The sequence below is a fragment of the Nicotiana tomentosiformis genome, chromosome 4, assembly GCF_000390325.3.
Source record: "Nicotiana tomentosiformis chromosome 4, ASM39032v3, whole genome shotgun sequence".
In the NCBI taxonomy this organism is placed as follows: Eukaryota; Viridiplantae; Streptophyta; class Magnoliopsida; order Solanales; family Solanaceae; genus Nicotiana; species Nicotiana tomentosiformis.
Window position 1 is genome coordinate 14,271,240 of NC_090815.1, and position 16,502 is coordinate 14,287,741.

The following is a 16,502-nucleotide window of genomic DNA, read 5'->3' on the forward strand; positions in this document are numbered from 1 at the left end:
AATCCTCTACATTCTATCACTGATAGAGAGCTTTAGACTTTTGTCTTTAGAGGAAGAGCCGAGAGGGGAACAAAAAAGGCCGAAGAGAATTAGCACAAAGTGACAAACTCGCACCCGCACCCGCACCGCACAGATATTCAAAAAGATATATTTTAACCCGCTTCGTACTATCCCATACCCGTATTTATCTAAACCCGTTCTATCCCGCCACGTATATGTCTTTAACCCGCACCACCCCATTTTCATCCAGGATATAAGATATGTTGATTATGAGTAAAACTTAATATGACGGAAAGAAAATTGTGACTTTGCTGCTATGAAAGCAAAAGAAAGAGAAAAATAAAAAATAAAAACTCTTAAGTCTTCCCCTAATCGAGCTAAATAGTAAAAAACCTAAACAGACGAGGACACTGAGACTCAACCGTTAAAACCTGCAACTTCCATCAACTGAACCAATCTCTCTTACAAATAAACCAAAGATAGAGTTTTATTCCTCTTTCACACACACACACACACACACACACAAACAAAATTTTTGAATCTCCCAATAAGTTTTGAGGTTAAACCTTATTGAATTATGAAAATTGTTCGCAGAGACCTTGTTCCTGATGGCCCTGGTAGCGTCAAGGTAATTTCTTTTTCATTGAATTAAGTAATTTTCGTTATATTTTGACACCCCAAAATAAAGAAAACGATCAAATTAATTTGGGTATTATATATTTTGAAAAAAAAATAATCATATTTTTTGTTTACAGATAGTTCCAGAAGAAGCGGATGATTTATGGGTTGCCTATAATCTGATAGCTGAAGGTGATACTGTCTTAGCTATTACTGTCAGGTATTACAATTTTGCCCAATTTCGATATAATTTTGCTCAATTTCAATACATGAGTTTACTCCCTCAATCCCAATTTATATGGCGGTATTTGACTGTACGCGGGGTTTTAAGAAAATAAGCCATAGACATTTATTAAAAATCATCTCGTCAAGGATAAAACTCGAAGATTAAATTTAAAATTTGTTTCTAAATATACAAAACAAAAGTGTCATTCTTTTTGGAACAAACTAAAAAGGAAATACCATCACATAAATTGGGATAAAAGGAGTAATTGGTATCTTGTAGGTGCTACAAAAGATGTTAGTTTCTTGCACTTTTATAAATTTAATCATGAAAGATGGAATCTTTGGGATGAATGAACTCTTGAATATGTGTCTCTAGCTAATTAGGTCCAAATTCAGTTTGTTTGAAAGTTTTCTAGAAGCTTCTGACTTTGTTTTCAAATACATTATTGGTTCTATATAAATTACACACACATACTTCTCGTTCTGCAAAATCTATATTTTTTGTAGCAATTATGTTGTTTTATGCCGTCAGTTATTTGTTAATTAGCTATTTCTTAAATATTCTTATTTATCTTGAAACTTTGGTGTTGCATAATTTCCAAAGTGACCTACTAATGATTAGTAAATTCTTAGTTAAATTTGTTTAGATTTTCTTATGACACTGAAATTGTGAATGACAACGTAACTAGAAGGAAGCTGGATTTTTTTGCAGATTGTGAGTCTTTACTGATTGCCCAGGTTGATATAATAAAGTTACTTTTGTTACTTAAAGCTAGCGATGAATACTCATTTTTATATTGAGAGCAACTATTATTTGCAAATTATGTTATGTGGCTCTTTGCTGACTGCGAACACAGTTCCGCTTATCACAAAATAACCTACTGGAAGCATTCATTATTGCTTGTGATTTCCTGTAGGAAGGTTCTAAGGGAAGCTGCTTCTGGAGGAAGAGATGCTGAACGAGTGAAACTGAAATTGGAAGTTAAAGTTGAGGTAAGAAAACATTTAGACGCATCATTCAGCTGTGAAGGGGGAAGTTTAACATTCTTGTTAATTGTTTATTTCATCTTATAGTGTTAGTTCTGAATCCGAGTAAAATATTTAGCTGAGTGCAGTTAGAGCCAGATTCCATGGTTGACTTTCTTTGTTCATTATACGACATGTAATGCTCGCTTATTTTGGATGTACACATGTCCAGCTTCTCACTGACTTCCATCAATAAACTTTATCTTATCCAAAAAAAAAGAAAAAAATATAGTGCATCTGTCCCAAAGTTGGGAAAAGGATAGTTTGATTGGGTGTGGGCCTTGGATCAGGACTTGGTCTTACCTTCCAGCATAAGATGTGTTAAGAGAAATTGAAGGATAAACTTTGAAATCAATAAACTATAGAGAAGAATTTACTAAAGGATGTGGAGGAGACTTTTCTTTGTCTTTCACTGATCATAAAAAGAAAAAATACAGGAATCCTTTTCTAATTTGGTCGAGATGAAGGATTTTTGGGTAGTTTGATATATTTTGAGGATGTCAATACAACATGTGTATGAAATACGATGTGATTGCCACATATCAATGCTCCCTTTCATATGAATCACAATAGATGCGACATTGATAATTTTGTTCCACTGTAATGGTTATAATTGTAGTGTCACCACAAAGTAGGAAACACACAGTTGCTCTTTCTAGGGTTTTCATTTGAGTCTATTGCGTTCCAAAGTTGTATAATGTGTAAGTAATTTGGTGTTTTAGAATGTTGAGTACGACAAAGAAGGTTCTGCCTTGCGTATTCGTGGGAAGAATATCCTGGAGAATGAACATGTAAAGGTGTGTATCATTCAACTTAATCTTTTTGATTAAGTTCCTTGCTTTGATGCTGCGGCAAAAAACTCTAATTATTTTATTGCAGATAGGGGCCTTTCACACTCTGGAGATTGAGCTACACAGGCCTTTTGTGCTAAGAAAGGTACAATGCTGCCGTTTGATTCTTTTCCACCTATCACTCTGTGTTTTCTTTTAAAACTTTTGAGATATTTTTTTTTTGAATTTCAAAAGCTATCAAGCTGGTGGTACATTTTCTTTAGAATTGCATCTCAACCGAGCACAAAAAGTCTATAAAATTATCCAGGCCATTTACATTAATATGAACACACCGACCGAAAGAAAAAAGAAGAGAACAAGTTACTTAAGCAACTATATTTCAGCTTATGTCTCGCCACTGATGCCCCTTCGAGGCAGTTCACACCATGCACAAAAGGTGTACATATAATACTTTCTGGCTGCCTTCTAGGCTGAACAACCCGTCTACATCAATGATAATTCCACCGTGGTTATTTTCGTATCTGATTCCATGCCAAATAACCCAAGAAAAAGTTAAGTGTTGTTCAGTACACGTCAAAAAAGCACACACCAAATATATTGTCATTGTTCTCTCATAAACAAGTTTACAATGGTTGGAGAATTTCCTTAAGGTGTCACTGCTTGTTAATTTGTTATTAACTCCTTTATTATACATTATCTGGACTTCGGTGAGAATAACCAATACCGAATGTACCGAGGGGGTTATTATCTTTTTTCAGCTTGTTTTATATGTAGTATGAAGGATCTATGTCCCCTTGTTCGTCCAACACAGGTAGGGGTCGGGGCAATGATAGGGTAAATGAAGGGTTTGAGTTACCTAGTTAATGTATATTTAAGTGATGCAACAATCTGGGTTCAGGTAGAAGAAATTCTTTTCGTATACTTAGGGAGTACAAGAAATTTGGTAAAATTTCCTAAAATTTGTTTTCTGCTTTATACAAAGTTGCTGCATAATCAATATAACCAAGGTGTATTCTTTTATATTAGAGGCTAAATTTTTTGATAAGGTTTTATGTTAGAGACTAAATGAGTGATAGGAGATGAATTAGGTACAATAATCAGGATATTATTTATATTATCCCAGCCAAATGGTCCATAAAGCAGTTTTAAAAAAAGGACCCCAAAAGCCTTATGCTAAATCATTTTACTTTAATTTTCATGTTGCAAAATATTCTCAATTTATGAGCTCTTTTACATTTGGAGAGCACCTCAAACTCTTCCTAACAGGAACATTGATTGTAATAACGCACATACAATCTTCAGTTTTGTGGAATAAGACAAATTTTATGATGTACTTAAGTCTTACAGTTATGGACAAACCAAAGGACCCTCGAGATATCTTTTCGACCACTTGGTTAACTTAGTAGAGATTAGTCTTCCATCGTCAGTTTCGGTAAACAGACTAGTGTTTCTTAATTGTGGTTATTGTAAAAAAGAAAGAAGGTTTAGCAGTAAAAAGAATGAGTAAAAGACAAGACATTTAAGGTATGGGATAAAAGAGAAGATCTGAAATTAGAGAAAACGGAGATAACACGTACTCAATCTTGTGATGTCTATTATTTGTCATTCGTAGTACTTCAACAAAAAAAAAAAATCTTTTATTCGTAGTTGTCACCTGAGGCTTCCATAGGAAACTGAAGGAATACTTTGGATCGAAATATGAAAACCTGAGCTGAGAATTAAAGGTAAAACTTGAAAGTATGTGGATCAGCGTACATGCTGAATGAAATTTGCCAAAATTTCTTTTGCTGCTAGATATATTACTTAAAGGTATACACTTATCAAAAGAACATTTTTTAAAGGTATTTGCGTTTTCGTTTAAAACTTTTGTTTGTAATCTGTATATACTTCCATCTATGCATGGACAGTAATTATTTTGGATTTCTTTGTATATAGTGATTCAAAGTGATTGTTCTTTCCTTTATCATCTTCCCTTCTGATTTCATATGTTTTCTTATTAGCAAATTTATGATCATGTGCTGTTTTGTTTTTCTTCAATCGTAGTCTTATCTAAACAGAGTTGATTTTTACAATAGTTTACATATATATTAGTTTTGACCAAGATTATCTAATTTAGGTGGTATGGGACTCACTGGCGCGGGAGGTTCTTCGTCAAGCTTCTGGTATTTTTTACAGTACACTTTAACAAAATTAAATTTTTAGCTGTTCAAGTGCTGCCATTACCATTATCTGCAATATTAGGTGTTTTAATTCATAGCCTGACTTTGAGCTCCTCTGGCTTAGTTGAAGTAAAGTAGCTTTTAAGCACCAAGTGCCGAAAATTACTTTTAAGTGCTGGAGCTGATTTGATGAATAAGCAGTTACGCATTAGTACATGGTTAGATTAATAATCAATTGACATGATAGTGAAACTGCTTTATAGGTGCATTAGTTCTCAGGTAGCTTGTTTCAGTCTAGGTGTGCTTTAGCCTTTATTTTTGCAGAGGTTCCTTCTCCACTCGTACACTGGTGGTGAGAACATGATTATCCGCTGCAATTTCGTGTGCGTTACAGGGTGCTCTTGAACTGATGAAAAGTTTCCCTACAAAAATGTTGATGTTTTGACAGTATTGCTTCCAACATGGATATGTGATTTAGTACTGCTCTTAGTTTTCCCTTTCATTATGCTGAATTCGGTTTGCCAATTTGATGATTCAGATCCATCTGCAAGCGCTGATCTGGCTGTGGTTCTGATGCAAGAAGGATTGGCACACATACTTCTTATTGGTAAAAGGTAAGCTTGACAATCTGATAATCCTCTTGAATACAAATTTTAAAACAGATCTTGAGTCTCTCCTTTTCTTTTATTCAAATAAGATGGTATGATTTAAAAGGCGAATGTGGATGACAGAATTTCTATTGCGGACTTATATGAATGCTTAAGGCTGGGTCAACTAGATAGTCTGGCATAATTTAGCCTTATGTACTTGTTAATGTTGTGTTAACAGCGTGACTATTACTCGTTCTCGTATAGAGACTTCTATACCACGCAAGCATGGACCAGCTATTGCAGGTTATGATAAGGTACGTCTCCTTTTGTTTCAGCTTTTGTATTATTTAATTATCTTGAACATGATATCTTAGTGAATTTGAGTTCTTAACTTTGTTTTGCAGGCGTTAAACAAGTTCTTTGATAATGTTCTACAGGTAGACTTTGCCAACTTCTTAATGTTGCTTAATGTTCATAAGCAATGTGTGACAAGTTCTTATTTCTGTTTCAGGCCGTTATTAAGCATGTTGATTTCAAGGTAGTTCGCTGTGCTGTGATTGCAAGTCCAGGATTCACCAAGGTATTCTTTGTTTTTGGCTGTTCTTTCTTGTAAAGTTACACTTCTTGGCAAGTAACATTTATGCTATGTTATAACTGAAAGAACGTGAATACCTAAGTTTATCTCTACTATGCATATGTTATTTAATAGTGGTATATATCTTCAATCTTTTTTTGCGTTTTAAATGTGCAGGATCAGTTTCATCGTCACCTGTTGTTGGAAGCCGAAAGGAAACAGCTAAGACCTATAATAGAAAATAAGTCACGCATAATTCTTGTCCATACAACCTCGGGATACAAGTGCGCCCATCTCTATCTTTCTCTCCTATTTTAGTACAATTCACCTACTTTTTTTGTCTAGTTGATATGTTATGATTTATGATGTAAAATCATTGTCAAGCACGATTGTTTAAGCCCAAAAGTTTTTATCTGGTTAACAGACATAGTTTGAAAGAGGTTTTGGAGGCCCCAAATGTAATGAATATGATAAAAGATACAAAAGCTGCCAAAGAGGTATTTCATGACCCTTGCTCAACGTATTATGATCTTTATTATTCTTTATACTTATGTTTAAAAGTCTTTTTCTTACTCATTTGGAATTACAGTTTCTTCTTCTCTTCCAATCTTAATCAGGTCCAAGCCCTAAAGGAATTTTTCGCCATGCTTTCAAATGTTCGTTTCTACCCTTGATCTCTCTATTTTTTTTTTTAATGTTTCTTAATAAATTTGGGATATTGCAGATTGTTTTCTTTCATTAGCTAAAAATGCAAGCAGATTGTTTGTCTTTGAAGTTATATTGCGGGCTCTTTTTGGTGTTTGTTTTTATCTATCTGTCATCTTGGGTTCTTTGTTAGGCCTGAGAATTTCAAGTAAAAGTCGAGGTGTTTTACTATGCATGATGGAGATCCCTGTTTTAAGGAAATCAAGGTGGACTAATCTGAAATATTTCAATATTAAGAACAGATTCATTTGCAACCTAACTTGGTTGAATTTATTTTCAGCAAGGATCTGTCATAATTCTTAGATATTTCCAATCAACAATTTTGAACTTTTATTAAATTTTAGGGCATCTCAGCTGTATCTGAAATGTGCAATGAGTTTGATGCTACTTAGCGATCTGCCTACTTGACGAGTGAACCATTCTTTGAAACTAAAACATTCACACTCTTCTCACCTAGGAATGCATAAGTTGAGGATGATTTGAGGCTTATGAGTAAGTAGGTTTTGGCTGTTGAGTATTTGAAACATCAGAGGCTGGCTCATATTCTTTGTAAAGCTTCTAGACTAAGAAAGAAATTCTTTTTAGCTGGAAATTCTGCAAATGGAAGCTGTAAATTCTTGCTAATCAATATATCTGAAATACCACTACGAGTTTCTTAGTTGGATCTTTAGTTGACCAATGTTGAATTTAGTGCGAGGAGTATTCGTCTGCAACGGTGACGCCATATTGATACGAGAGGGCTAGAGGAAAAATTATCATCTGAGATGCCCCCCCTGCAACGGTGCTTTTCATTTTTTTGAAGTAACTGAGAAGGATAACACCCTTGGTTATAAGTTTTTTCCTCTCTTTTTTTAAGAACCTGCAATAAATTTATGGCATGTCTTCTTTACTGAATCTCTAATATTTATATGAACGAACTTCACCATTTATGAAGTTAAATGTACTTCCACTTGTCAAAAAGGAGGTAATACAAAATTACAGCATAGCTGTATAGTTACATTGCCACAACAAGTACGTCAGAATTTGATATTGAAGTGTTTTTTTCCTTATTTTTAAGTATATTTTAGTAGTGGAAGCTTATGTTTATGTTAGAATTTGATATTGGAGTGTTTTCTTTTTCTTATTTTAATATATATTTTAGTGGAAGTTAAAATTGCTTTTTTGGTACTTCCCTAGGATCCCGACCGTGCATGCTACGGACCAAAGCATGTTGAAGTTGCTCATGAACGAATGGCTGTCCAGACACTTCTCATTACTGATGAGCTCTTTAGGTGAGCTATCTAATGTTTCCCGGGTTGAACTGATGGGCTGTACGAGCAATAAAAATGAAAGTGTATTGTTGTTTGGATTAAGATATAGCTTGATAATATATTTACCTGCAACTCATGTTCTTCTAGTTGATATATATCTCTTTTTACGTGCTTAGCTTTTTAAAATGGTGTCTTTGGTGCATAGGATTTGTCTATTTCATTTCTGTTGTCATATTTTAACATGTAATAACTTTGTATCTTCATATCTGATTATAAATGGTCAAGAGGAGAGGCGGCTTTCATGAGATATTTTGTCCAACATATCTACTCTTTATGTGAAATTCAAAAGTGGCCTCTAAGATTTAAACATTCATGTACCGTGTCAATACATGGTCCAGAAGATCAATAGAACATCTCCCTCAAGTAAACCTGTCAAATGGGCCGGGTCGACCCACGAACCGGCACACATAACCCATTAAAATTGATCCTTTAACCGGCCCATGACCCACGAAACTCTAACCGGACCAACCTATTAATTTAAGGGGCCTGGGCCGGGCTATAATATTTTGACCCACTGAACCGGCCCGGACCCGAACCGGTAGCTGACCCACGGGTCAACCGGCCCAGACCAGCTCACATATACGTCCGTTCACTTTTACTTGTCCACTAGTCTAAAAATAGATTTTCAATTTTACTTGTCCACTTTCGCATATCAAGAGAAATAATTTTTTTTTCTTATTTTGCCCTTGGCATTAATTGCTCATTCCAAATTATTTTTCAAATTTATTAAGACTATACACCAATTAATACGGGTATCATGGTAAATTATGCACTTTATTTATTATTTCTTAAGGGGTGTGCAAAATCAATAGTGGACAAGTAAAAGTGAATGGAGGGAGTATATATATATAGTACCATACACTATGAGGCGTCTTGTCAAAATAGTCGAATTCCATGTGTTTTAGACTATTAGTTATAGAAATAGTCGAATTCTATATGTATCTCAAGTGTTATTGTTAATAAAGTATGATTTTTCATTCATTTTTATTCTAACCGGCTTTAAGGACATATAGTAATTTCAAGTTCGTATATATGTATAAAATTTGAAATTTTTATCATTTATTAGTTTTTAACTTTTTTTAATTAAATTGGATTCTGCCCGTTAAGGCCCGGGTTACGGGTTCCGGGTCGGGTCAACATGTTTTGATTAATGGGTCAAATCCGGACCGCCCCCTATAAGAAAGTGAACCGGTCCAGGCCGGTTAAGGACCCATGGGCCAAGAGTCGACGGGTTCGGGTCGACCCATTTAACAGGTCTACCCTCAAGCGCTTGTGCAGAGTGCCAAACCCTGTTTCATGGGTGAAATAGAACTACTTCCCTTCATTTTCTTTTGTTTTCGTTTCTTACTTTTTTCGCATTAATGAACCTGCCAATTTAGTTGTCTGTTTCTTAGAAATCGGATACATGCTATCCTTAAACCGACTTTATTTTAGAGGAACATGTGAGTGGTGGGAGTAAGTCGTTGGCTAGGGCTTTGTGTAGTAACTTGGTTAGGTGTAAACATCTTACTGTATCTCTTTCACTCCTTTGTGTAAATAGTTGGTTGATTGTATATGAGAAATATCTAACATCTTCTGATCTGTTGACAGGAGTTCTGATGTAGCAACGAGGAAAAAGTATGCTAATCTGGTTGATTCAGTCAAGGATTCAGGTGGTACTGCTCTCATTTTCTCGTCAATGCATGTTTCAGGAGAACGTGAGTATATAGTTACTTTATTGTTGATTTCCTTTTCCTCCCAGCATTTACATCTGGCATTCCCAGTCAGACTTTATTTTACTCGGCCTTTGGTAGCGTTTTACGGAACAAGTCCGAAATTGATTCGTCTAGCGACTCAAATAATATTTCCCTTTCTGTGCACATGTTCATTGTCACATTCACGCTTTAAACTTTTTTTTCTCCCTGCAAACCCACATGTTTTACTGCAAATTTAGTTAGGCTGATTGAAATAATTTTTGGTTGGGGGCACAGAATTGGCACAGCTAACTGGCATTGCTGCAATCCTTCGTTTTCCTTTGCCGGAACTGGAAGATATAGAGATGTGAATGAAGACAGGCCGTTTGTGGGTAATGGTATATCTATACTCTTAAAAGTGCCATATACACCAGAACAGACTATTCACTGTAGAAAGAGTGAGAAACTGAAGCTGTAATGCATTCTTAGGAATGGAGATGGCCGTGTTGTTGTACATTCGAATTTTGTCTTTTTTATTAATTTAAATGTAATGTATCGTTGACTATAGAGAAGTACTATATCATTGTAGCGGCATTTTTCATCGCAGGTTTCTGCTTATAGGAGCCCCATTTTAATGTATTCACTTCTTTCATGTTCAATTAGAATATCTTAATTCAGTGGTACGCTGATGTAACAAGTCTTTGGACTCTTGATTTTTAAGTGAAGTTCTCTTGTTGTTGACAGGTGCTTTGGTTTTGCTGTTCTTTCTTTTACAATCACATTGTTTTGATTCTTTTTATTGTTTCTCAGGAGTTTGGCTTGTTTCCTCTCATTTTCCAGATTTAATTTTCCGTTTTCCTTTGTACATTCATAGAAGGGTAGCCTTGACGTAACTGATGAAGTAGCTTGCCATGTGAGGAGGTCACGGGTTCAAGCCATGGAAATACTCCGGACCCCGGGCGGGAGCTTAGTGCACCGGGTTACCCTTTTTTCTTTGTAAATTCATAAAACGAGATAAACCAACTACAAAATTCTTCTTATTTAATTATTTATGTGCGGCACCAGATGTGAAAGTGAATTTCAAGAGAATAGATTGGAAAGATATTTTCCAGTCTGCAAAATTTATCTATCATCTTGCTGCAGCTGGTTAACCAAATTGAAGTAATTTCCCTCCAGAAAATGGCATCATTGATCCAAGTCTTTGCTTATTCACACAAATTTTATCAAGTGTAGTGTTTCCTTATTCTTTTTTTAATTTACCCAGTCTTGAAAATGTTTCACTGTAAAGGAACAAGTCGACTGGGGAAACCCCTTCTCTGGAGTTTTGAGTGTCAATTGCCAAAGAATATTGGCAACATCTCAACCAATTTTTCATAAGTTTTTTTCCCGCTTTGGGGTTCGACTAAACCGGATCTAGATTCGCTAGGAACTTCCACTTTTGGAGTAATAACTTCCTATTAAAGGTGACTCAATTCCTAGAGCTGGAATTCGAGACTTTTGGTTAATGATGGAGTGGTATCTACGACCCCATCACAACTTTATATGGTAATTTTTCATCTTTTATGACAACTATTCCCAAAGCTCAATTGTCACAAATGTAGTGATCACGTAATTTGAAAGACACAGTTCTTTTACATAGAAAGGTCTGTTAATAATAGAAGTGGAGAACAATCAACATAAATTAAAAAATGGAATTTTTTTCATGATAAGCCAAATCAAATAAGTAGCACTTATTACCAACGAAAACTAAATAGAAAATCTCAAAAATTAAAATAACTACTATCAAACCATTATTTATTTTTATCAAAACCTAATAACACATAAACCCTAAAGATAATAACCTAAAAAAAAAATGTATGATCAATAAAATATTGATCTAACACTTCAATGTCTTAAATAATTCTTAATTCTTCTCTCCTTTGTCTGCTTTAGGTGGAGATGGAACTGGTGGATGCATGAATGGCCATGGATGATGACGAAACCATGGATGAGGAAACTTATGAAAACCACCAACAGGCATGGGTGGATGCGGGAATGGCCATACATGATGAAAACCGCTAGCAGGCATTGGAGGATGAACGAATGGCCACGGATGTGGATGTAGCCATGGATGTGGATGACGGAACCATGGATGTAGATGGAACCATGGATGGTACCAATCTAATTCTTTATCTTGTGAAGACGAATCAGATTTTTCCCCAGTAACTACGTTCTCAGCTGCAAAACATAGATTGAGAAGCAGGAGAATGCAAATGACAAAAGTGAAAAAACAAGAAAATAAACCTTTCTTAGCCATGGTTAATAATTGAGAAATTTAGAGTTTGTATTTTAAGATGAAATATTAAAGTAGGTATGGCGGGGATTTTATAGGGTTGTGTAGCAAGAGATTCATATGTATTAGGAGAGTTTTTAAGTTAATCGGATATTTGATTTCTTGATTTATGTCAATCATTAATGAAATCTTGTATAAACAGAAGTCTAATGTTGAATTTGAAGCAAAGTAACGCGTAATTATATAATCAACTTTTAATTATTTCTACCATATAATCCGTTTATGTGAATACATAGTCTACCGGACGGCCAGTTTGGTTCGGAATTTTTGCTTGATTTAAATTTTAATCCCTATTTTAATTAAAGCAATTTTATCACTTCAACTAATATATAGACATGTTTTGATTAATGATTTAAAAATAAAATCGATAATGTAATAATGGCTTATTTAAATAATTACGATTGTCTATATTATTTAAATGAAGGTTGTTATCGTGGGAATTACATAGTGTTGTCAAAGCAAAGACATCCTTATGGATCAGGGGTCTTTTTAAATTTCTCATGGATTTAATTTTTCTCATTTATGTTTATCATAAATGAAGTTTAGGTGTAAACAGAATTCGTAAAATACATGCGGTCTGAAGTAGATAACAGGAACCAGACCACCGCCACTATCTGGAGTTTGCTTGGACTAAACTTCTCGGGAGAAAATCGGAAATAGTGTGATTTACAACTGTTAATTGAAAAAAATAGTCACAGTTTTAAAAATAATCGAAATTTAGTCATTTTTTTTATGTAAAAATAAAATCTGAACAAAAACACTTTAAAAAATTCTGAAATATTCCAGCATAATATGCTGGAATTTGAATGTTTTACATATGAGATCTAGCATAATGTGCTAGAATTTCATAATGTGTTGGAGTTCCAATATAATATGCTGAAAGTTTATACGCAAGAGCCTCATAATCCAACATATTATGCTGGAACTTTTCGTGTTTCAGCTAGTTATTTCTTTTCAGATTTTATCTCCGTATAAAATAATGCTATTTTATAGTCAGCGTTTGCAAAGTTATTAAAAATAGCCATTATTTTATTGGAAAAATAAAATAGTGCTATTTTTAATGACTTTGTAAATGTTAGCTATTTTCGATTACCAGTTCAAAAATTGGCTAACTCATGCTATTGTGTCCAATTTCTTCACTACACTCGTGAACTCAAGAAAAAAGATTATGTATTCTCAATGTAATTATCTTGACTACGTAGAGTGTGCCAAACATACTTAAATTTAAACTAACTACTATAAAAGTGCTATTTAGACTAACTCTTGATCGATTACTATCAAGAAATGCTATCTATGATGATGTGATTCCTCCCCTCTTAAACTAAATTTGAGGTTGATAGGAAGGGTTTTCCCATTAAAAGGACCTTTAAATCCCCTTCACTTGTCAAAATCTTCTCGCTCCTATCGAACATGACATTAAATGCCTGACCTTACCCAAATCTAAAGTTCAATCGCTTCTTTCTAGTCTTCTATGCTCTTTGGGATAGCACGAATACTAAAAATCATGGCATCTCCCAGTTTCTTTAAAGCAAGTGCGGGCTAATAATATATATCTATATATATATATATATATATATATATATATATATATATATATATATATATATATATATATATATATATATAAAGGAGGGAATTGAAAAGATGACTTGGCACCTCTCTTTGGCCAAGTAACTCATTTATCTTTTTTCTCCTTTTTTTGGCTTTTCCCCACATTTCTCTATTTATCTTATTTTTAATAGCCAAAAAAATAAGTCTTCAAGTACAATTAGTCAACTTTTCCCCTCCCCATAATTGTATCTTTAATTGGATATCTTAAAATCTATTTATGTGCTCTTTCAAACTTTTCCCCTCCCTCTATATTCCGTTGCTACATCTTTTAATCTGTGATTATGTCAATAACTCCCAAGTCCTAAATACTGTTTAATGAGTTATTTTATGTCATTCTTTTGTATTACCTATATATATGCCTATATGAGATTACTAGGTATATTAGAAAGCCTAAATCATGATTTGTTGGTAAAACTACTGTCTATTCAACAGTTAACGGAATTTGTTTTAGCTTAAAGAATAAAATGGTACGTGTTAGACATGCACTAGCAATTTGGTTGAATTGTAAGCTCAAAAATATTGGTTTCCAGACTTAGTTTGATGCTTTGTCCAAAGAAGGTATGCGGCGCTAGAGAAGATGATGAATGCATTCATATATTCTAAGTTCTCAATTTAGACAAATTATAAATTATGTTATTTTATGTACGATATAGTGTCAAATGACGGCAGAGATAACCAAATTAATATGAGCTTCATGAATTCTGGTTGCAGAATATTTACCGTCTCTCAAATACTAGGCATTGTATTTATCTTTATCCTCCTTTTTTTTTTTGGCCTTTTCGCTATATTTTTCTATTTATGCTATTTTAAAAAATAAATTCTAATAATTATTACTCCACCGTTTCGTAAAACGCAAGCAGTGATTCATTAACTAATTCTAATCTTATTTATTATTCTAACATTTCATTTAACTAAAGCATCGTTTTGATCATCTAAGTCTGTCCATATTCCTTTTTTCCAACCAATTCACATTCCCCACTAATGGTTTTCAATAAAGTTTGCTTTGTATATATGTTAGAATTGTGATATCTCTAAAACACATAGGTTTTCTCACTTTAGGTATTAGGTAGAAATGCACAGAGAAGAGCAACTAATTAATAGGCATGGGAACCCACTGCCACACTCCTTTTGTTTTATACTACTAACTAATATTATAGGTACGTTAAAATTATGAATAATTATTTACACTTGTGAAATTATACTGAATTGTTGTTGCTGTAAAATTATAAATACTTATTTACACTTGTAGGATTATACTTGGTTGTTGTTGCTGTAAAATTATGAATACTTATTTGGCCATTTTTATTCACTATGAGTTTTCTTTAGTATAATATTTGGATCTTCTTTTCTTGATGTTTAATTCAGTTGATGCTCCTGTTATTCCTCAGCTACAAAACACATATACTTTACGGCACAAAAACTTAAAAAAGATCTAAATATGGCTATTGTTCCTAGAATAATGGATAACAATAGAGGAAATCCTCTTGTACTTTAATTTATATCGGCCACTATTGTAAAATCTCCACTAATTTTGATGGTGTCTGCTTGTGTTGCCTACGATCAGGTGACATAATCTCAATATGCAAAGTGGGTTAACACTCTATAAGTACTTTTTCTTAAGCATATTGTATGTTCTTATTTCTCTTTTATTTATTTATAGCCGTGATAATTATTTTGTTAATATAATACAACATACTGCTCTTTACTTTATGCTTATGAGGTTGTACTCTTTGAGATTTTGATCTACTTTATTTTTTTGTTTCAGGTTGATTCGCTTAGGGAAAGAGACATAGAGATAAGGGGTCTAGGCTTATTGTATGTTTTTTTTATCTACTTTTTCTTAAATAAGCATGTTGTATGTCCTATTTTTTCCCCTCTTTTATTTATTTACAGCTGATCTTTAAAATTGAATCATGTAAGTTATGATAATAATTTTTTCAATATAACACAATATATCTTCCAATATTTAGGTAAATGACAATGCAAATTATTATTTAATTTCTTAATTAATTACATAATTTTCTTTCCTTATATCAAGAAACACTTCATTATGCGCTTTCAATCCAAACCCTTCATGTCAACCAATGAGGTTTTGAGTCATGACTACAACTATCAAGTGTTGACAAAGAATTACATGCGACAAATATTTTTGTTAAAATGAAAGAATGCTTATTGCTATAATGAGGATAAGAATAGTTACAAGTGTTTTCCATAAAATTGAAGGTTTGTACATAATAAAAAACAACCATGAGAAGGAGACTCTAGGAAAAGATTTATGTTTGTGATACAAAATTAATTTTATACTTATATACATTACCTTTTTAATCTCTTCTGTCTCAACTAAACTTGCAAAAATTAATTTTTTATGTATTCACATTTCTGTCTCAACTAAACTTGCAAAAATTAATTTTTTATGTATTCACATTTCTGTCTCAACTAAACTTGCAAAAATTAATTTTATGTATTCACTATTCTCTTTCTTGGCAGCACAATAATTATAAGTGTATGACATGACATTGAAGGTTCTAAATTCTAATGATATGTACATAAAAAGAACAACCATGAGAAGAAAACTCTAATGAAAGATTTATAATATGATATAAAATTAATTGTATAATCATATAAAACAAAATTAATCTCTTCTATCTCAGCTAAACTTGCAAAAAAAAATAATTTTTATGTATTAAGTATTCTTTTTTTTAACCGCGCGAAGCGCAGATATATTCACTAGTTCCAAATATAAAATGGCTATATAAAAGAAAAACAAATTTAAACTAGCTCTTGTTTGCTTTCCAATATATTTGCTTATAATATGCGTGATCACGCCCAACTATGCCTCCTAAGAGGACTAGCGGTCGTTGCAAATATAATTCGATTTACAAGTCCGG

The 16,502-nt window shown here is 33.4% G+C and overlaps 1 protein-coding gene across 1 annotated transcript; it reads left to right on the top strand.

Moving 5' to 3' along the window:
* The first annotated feature begins 412 nt into the window (after positions 1–412).
* Positions 413–10,414, top strand: LOC104116584 (protein PELOTA 1). Its single transcript, XM_009627470.4, has 16 exons — positions 413–628; positions 756–838; positions 1,761–1,836; positions 2,592–2,666; positions 2,749–2,805; positions 4,777–4,822; positions 5,358–5,433; positions 5,648–5,723; positions 5,814–5,846; positions 5,921–5,989; positions 6,161–6,267; positions 6,408–6,480; positions 6,601–6,639; positions 7,865–7,959; positions 9,589–9,695; positions 9,969–10,414. Exons 1-16 carry the CDS (start codon positions 578–580, stop codon positions 10,040–10,042), a joined length of 1,137 nt encoding a protein of 378 aa, XP_009625765.1. The 5' UTR covers positions 413–577; the 3' UTR covers positions 10,043–10,414.
* The last annotated feature ends 6,088 nt before the right edge of the window (positions 10,415–16,502 follow it).